Below are 6,000 nucleotides of genomic sequence, written 5' to 3'. Positions count from 1 at the left end.
AGTCCCAGCAACCTGGTTTAGCTGCAGAGACTATCCCAGTGTGCCCGCCTCTCCTCTTTACCCTTGCCAGACCCTGGATCTCTGACTCCCACCTGCCCCACTTCTCTAAGCCCCCGTCCCCCATCTTCCTGCTCACCCACCTTCTGCAAAAGACCCCGTGAGTGGATGACAGTGGCAGGCGGGGTTTGAAGGAGAATGTGGACACTGCAGCTTTAAGAATGCCGTACTGCGAAATCTTTCTCCTTCAAGTGACTGCAGAACTGACTGCAGCGGCTGCGGGTGGAGGCAGCCGGAGCTAGAGGAGGAGGGAGAGGAGGATGCCCACTCTGGGTACCACACTGGGGAGCACTCAGCCCCAGGCAAAATCCAAAGCACACTCAGCACCTTCACTTTGGGTTGGGTTCTTTCTCCCACATGCGAGGGGGTGCGGGAGGGGGAAGGTGGGGACAAGCACCAGGGACTCACTGAGGAGTTTCAGCTCAGCCCTTGCCTTGGAGTGTGTCATTCTGCCGCGTGCATTCGCGCCTGATTAACTAGCTCTCTAAGCCAGGTGGAATTGACCTGGGAAACGCAGGTCTGATTTCTACTGTGATCTTTCTCCAGTTTGACTTGAACTCTGGGAACATAGATGCAGCCTTCTCTGCCTTATTCGTTGGGGATCGAGGTTTTCTTCTTTTGGGTTTACTGAGATGCTCTTTGGAGGGAAATTCGAAACAGGTTGATTTGTCCCCACAGGGGCAGCGGCTACAGCTTTTAAGCATGGGATGAGTGTGGACTGGGGATGTTTGGGGTGTCAGGCAGTGGGGAGGGCTCTGTAGGGCTTCGTGTGATGTGGATTGCACATGATGGGTGGGAAGGCACCCCTGGGGCAGTGCCTGCTTCTGGGGATGCTCACAAGCAGCTGAGGCACCTAAGCTCTGGTCTCTGGGACCCAGCATCCTCTGCACCTGGCCTAGAGACTGCCCCAAAGCCAGCTGCTGCCTCAGTAGGTACAGCTGGAGGAGCCCCTTGGCTGGCTGTGCCTGAGTACCATTCCCAGACATGCGGTTTGGATCCAGCTCTGTACTGTGGGTAATGTCATTCAGTGTCCATGGTGGCATCTGCCTGGGTGGTCCCAGGTGCTGGAAGGGCTCCTTGTGATACCTCTCAAAGCAAAAAAGTGTCATTTTGCAGAAAAACTTCAGGTCTCGCGATAAATCAGCTCGAACGATGTGCTGTGAACCTCTCAGACATAAATTATCCAGGCAAGTCCCTGAAACAGCCACAGGGAGTGACAGCCCAGGCACGCATTAAGACGTGACCTCTGTGGGCTCCCGCACTGTGTTCTGGCACTTGCTAGACCAGGTGTGAAGCTTGCAGGGTCATCTGCAGAAAACCCTGCCTGCACTCTAGCGGGGACTATTGGAGTTGAAGCTCTTGAGGGCACACGCAGGGGCTTATGCCTAACAGTCTGCCACATTTGGGGACCCATAGGTTCAGAGCCAAATATTTTATGACATCTTAGATGGCATAGCAAACCCTGGTGGCGTAATGGCTGAGTGCTACGGCTGCTAACCAAAGGGTCGGCAGTTGGAATCCACCAGGCGCTCCTTGGAAACTCTATGGGGCATTTCTACTCTGTCCTATAGGGTCACTATGAGTTGGAATTGACTTGATGGCACTGGGTTTGGTTTTTGTGTTTTTTTGTTGTTGTTGTTTAGATGGCATAATCACCTAGACCAGAAAAGTGTTCTCCAGACTGAAATCGTAGCCCCCTTCCCAACTAAAAAAAAACAAAAACCAAACCTGTTGCTGTCAAGTTAATTCCAACTCATAGTGACTCTATAGGACAGAGTAGAACTGCCCTATAGGGTTTCCAAGGAGCGCCTGGTGGATTCCAACTGCTGACCCTTTGGTGAGCAGCCGTAGCTCTTAACCACAGCACCGCCAGGGTTTCCCATTAGAAGTGTCTTTTTCCTGCCTACTTTCGCAACCCTCCTCTCCTCCCTCATCACCCCTTCTCTCGCTCCATCCGTTTTTTATACATTCCTCATATATTTAAAACCATCTTCGGCCACTGCCCGAGAAACCATGGTATGTGTTTGCAGAAATCCCTTTGTGATATACAGCAATTTTACTTTTCTAGATGAATAGCCTTGGATATACATGACTCAGAGCTCAGTATACCTAGAGGGGCCCTTGGGGTCCTAAGGGCCAGGGTCTCCTGTGGTGCTGAGGATGGACCCTCACTGTATGCCTGGCAGAAATTGTCCCACTCTCTGGAAGCTGTGAGGATGGCCTGTTTGTGTCTGAATGTCTAGCCTTCTCTTGCCTGTAGGATGAAGGTATTAGGAAGCAGGAGAATGGAGATGGGAGGCCAGGGCAAACTTCCCTCCTGGACATCCTAAGAGCCCTGCTAATAGCAGTGCTGCCTCGAAGATTGACCTGTCCAGCCTGGATGGCAGAGGAGCACCTTCCATTCCATACCAGCAATGCTGCAAAGCAAATGCTACTGTTGGCCCCTGGCATCCTGTCCATGTGCAGGAGTCTCTGCCACTTGTGCGTAGGTCAGGTGAGACAGGAACATCACCAGTGTGTTCTGGAGCAGGGGGAGCAGGTGACTCTAGAGCCCAGCACTCTGACACCACTGGGGCTGTGGAATGAATTACACATCCTGCCACCTGAGATGGACAAGGGGAGTGCCTCTTGGCTGCCCCACTTCCGCAGTCTTCTCTTTGTGAGAGGCTACCTTCCCTCTGGCAGGGGCTGTGTGGGCCAAAATAGCCACATCACGGTGGTTGGGAAAAAGGAGGTGGAGCAGCCGAGGTGACAAGGAGACCCTCAGGAATGGATGGGGGTGGGGCGGCTGAGCTCTGGCAGGTCCCTGGATGCCCTCACCTCCCAGGTAGCAGAACCTGGAAGCCAGCTGCTGAGTAGCTGGTAAGGCAAGCGCTGACCTGGGACAGTGAGGGGCCAGCGTTTCCAGCAGAAAATCCCATGCATTGGTGATCACCACCCCTTCCACCCCCATGTCACGCCTACAAGTGAGCCTCAGGGCTGCAGCAGGGTGGGACTGGGGAAAAGGCCTCCCCTTGTCCCTGCCCACGTGTCAGATCCCCACAGCTGTGAGCTTCACCCTACAGTAATATCTAGAGGATTCTATGGGCCTGGGCTGGGCTTTAACAAGAAGTCTCTATCTTCCCATGCCCCAGGGCACATTATAGTGCTGGCATTGTCGAGGGGGACAATGAGGTGAGAGCTGGTCCCCGAGATCAGCAGGGCGTGGATGGAAGGGGACAGAAAGCTGTGGACGGTGCTCCCTGGGCCGCCTCACAGTGCACCAGTGCTGACTCAGGAGCCTTCTCCAGCTCTGCCCTCTTCCACCCCCACTGTCCTGCCCCAGCACGGGCCAGCCAAGCCCGGCTCCTCGCGCAGGGGAGTTTGGGGCCCAGGCTGCTGCGTGCCCTCCGCCCCGCCCCAGCCGCCGCCGGCCAAGTCAGCAGTGTGAGAGCTGCCGGATGCAGCAGGAGCAGCAGCGAGGGATGCAGAGGCCCTGCACCACTGCACAGGGCAGGCAACAGCTCTGCTGCGATCTGCCCCCACGGCCACCTCCCGGTGGCTGGGTGCAGGACGGCGTCACTGATTGGTGCAGTGAGTGAGCCCTGACTTGATTTATACCACCTTCTCCTGACTCCTGCACTTCCCTGGAGCTGGGGACGGTCGGCAGAGGCAGCTGGCTTCTGGGTAAGGATGATACCTGGGGGACCCTGCCTCTGGGCTCTTGGACGGATGGCCTCGGAAGGACAAGCCACTTTTCCAGGTGCTCCGGGGTTGAGCACCCACCCAGTGTAGGGTGCTGTTGGGAAACTTCATAGAAGAATAAGACTTACTGTGCCTTGGAAGAGTTAGAAGAGTGAAGGCTTTGAGATGAGCCCAGTGAAGTTGTCTCTGGGCTCGGCCTTGTATCTCTGACTTTGAACCTGGACACGAGTTTGGAATGCAAGGCTGCCTTTACAGTTGAGGGGTAAGGAAGCGATCCCCAACTAAGGCATCCTCTTGGGTGAGGGCAAAGGGACCTTCTCTCGCCATTTGCTTGAATTCTTCCACTCATGATTTCTGAAACAGCTTATGGGGACAAATGGAGGCACAAAAGCAATGGGAGGATGGTTTTTTTCTGGGTGTCTTGTAGTTGGTTGTAGGAAGGTTGAACTTGGATGTGGAGAGTACTTGGACAGAGATGGGGGAGTCCGGCTTCCCCTGCAGAGGTCAGCTGAGCCAGCAAATGTGGGTGGGGTCCAGTAGCTGCTGACCCTCCTGGGTGATGTGATGGGCTTGGGTGGCGGAAGCTTTGGGCCTGGGGAGAGAGAGAGAGAGAGCAGGCAGCCCCAGGGGGTCCAGACAGCACCTCCTGCCCAGGACAGCAGCCTAGGGGCATGTCTTTATTTATGCCAGTGGCACGGAAATGCTGCCTGGCTAGTCCCCAAGGGCCGTTCTTGGCAAAAGCCCTGTCTCCCGGCAGGATGGGAAGTGATGTCACGTTGCACTCAGGAGCCTGACCTTCTCGGGATGCTCAGAGTGGTGAGACAGTTCAGAGACGGAGGACTTGCTGCTCTGGACCCTGAACGTGCACCGGAGGCACCTCCGCACTGGTGGCTGCTTTTTCCCACCCCCAGGTTTTTGGCTGAGTGTCTCCACCTTGTGTCTGCCCTTGGAGTCCTGCATTGCGCTGGAAGGCGTGAGGGCGGAGGGGAGAAGGGATGAGATGGCAGGGCCACTGGAGCCTGCAGACCCCTCTCGGTGCTGATGTCATAAGTTTTGGGGGCCTGCTCAGGACTGTGGCTGCCCCAGACTGCCCCCGGGATCCCGTTTCTCAGCCTGGGACAGGCGCGGTACTGCGGCGGCCAGCCTCCCTGCCAAAGATGCAGGGAGAGGCAGCTCTCCAGGGACCTCCTGCACCCTCCAGGCAGAGCCAACTGGCCAGCTGAGTCCTGGGGCTCCTCCTGGGGCTGAGGTGTAAAGAAAAGGCGGGAGCTATGGGAACATTACCGGACCTGGCTTTCCACTGGCAGTGGGACTTTGGGGTGCTCGCCTGGCAAGACAGCTGCACCCAGACTCCCAAAGATTGTGAAGACCACGGAGGATGGTAGGGGCTGGCATCAAAGGCTTGAGCTACTGCTGGGATCCTAGGGCAGGCACCAGGACTAGATCCTGACCCCAGGGTGCGACCCCACGGCCCATTCTTGCTTTTCACCCAATGCAGAGTCAGCGGTTTCTGCTGTTCTCATTCTCTGCAGGTTGGGATGAAGGATCAGAACCTTTCTTGGCTTTTCTGCATTAACTCTGGCAGCTGAGGCATGGCAACCTCGCAGATGCGCTAGTCAAAGTCAGATGATACTTAGAAATTACCTGGTCCAAAGCCCCCCTATCTCAGAGACGAGGATAGTGAGGCTCAGAGATGTTAACCGACTAGCCCAAGGACGTGGCAGCTGGGGCAGAGCTGGGACTCCGTGGGACACGTTCCAACCTGGTGTGTGGGACGAGAATGAGATCATCGGTTCTGGACCCGTCAGGTGCGCCGGCTCAGGTGGAATAGGACAAGGTAAGGAAATCGGGGACCAGAGGAGACACAGATTTGGGGTCCTAAGAACCATGGGCAAAACTTACTGGAGGCGGTATTGCTCCAGACCTGAACGCTTGGCTTTGAGCAGGTCTGGCAGCGCCTCTGGCGTACAACTCTCACCGTGTCAGCTGCCTGGGTAGAAAACGCTACCTGTCTTTTAGGGGTCCTCCTCTTCTCAATTGGGAAATCAGGATCCCCTGAGCCTGGCCGCTCCCAGTCAGTTTCTCTGTGCTGTAATTCAGGCTTCCTCCAGCAGAGGTCGCCCGAGGATGCCGGGAGGAAACGGGGCCGCTCACGGCCGGCCCAGGTGGCGGGCAGAATGGGGTTTAGTTTCATTTGGTCCCACGGGTTTAGCAGAAAAGTTTTCGGGATTTTTGTTTCCCTTAATAAAAAAAAAAAGT

The 6,000-nt window shown here is 55.9% G+C and overlaps 1 protein-coding gene across 1 annotated transcript in view; it reads right to left on the bottom strand.

Moving 5' to 3' along the window:
* Window positions 1–2,017: 2,017 nt before the first annotated feature.
* The window catches only part of LOC126071268 (collagen alpha-1(I) chain-like), a 70,919-nt gene continuing 66,936 nt past the window's right edge, over window positions 2,018–6,000 (bottom strand). Inside the window, exon 4 of the mRNA XM_049875503.1 lies at window positions 2,018–4,333. Coding sequence (XP_049731460.1) covers window positions 4,246–4,333 — 88 coding nt within the window. The 3' untranslated portion in view covers window positions 2,018–4,245. The remainder of the gene's footprint in view (window positions 4,334–6,000) is intronic.

This window comes from Elephas maximus, chromosome 3, assembly GCF_024166365.1.
Source record: "Elephas maximus indicus isolate mEleMax1 chromosome 3, mEleMax1 primary haplotype, whole genome shotgun sequence".
Classification (NCBI taxonomy): domain Eukaryota; kingdom Metazoa; phylum Chordata; class Mammalia; order Proboscidea; family Elephantidae; genus Elephas; species Elephas maximus.
Note: the sequence above shows the minus strand (reverse complement) of the source record. Positions and strands in the feature narration are given on the sequence as shown.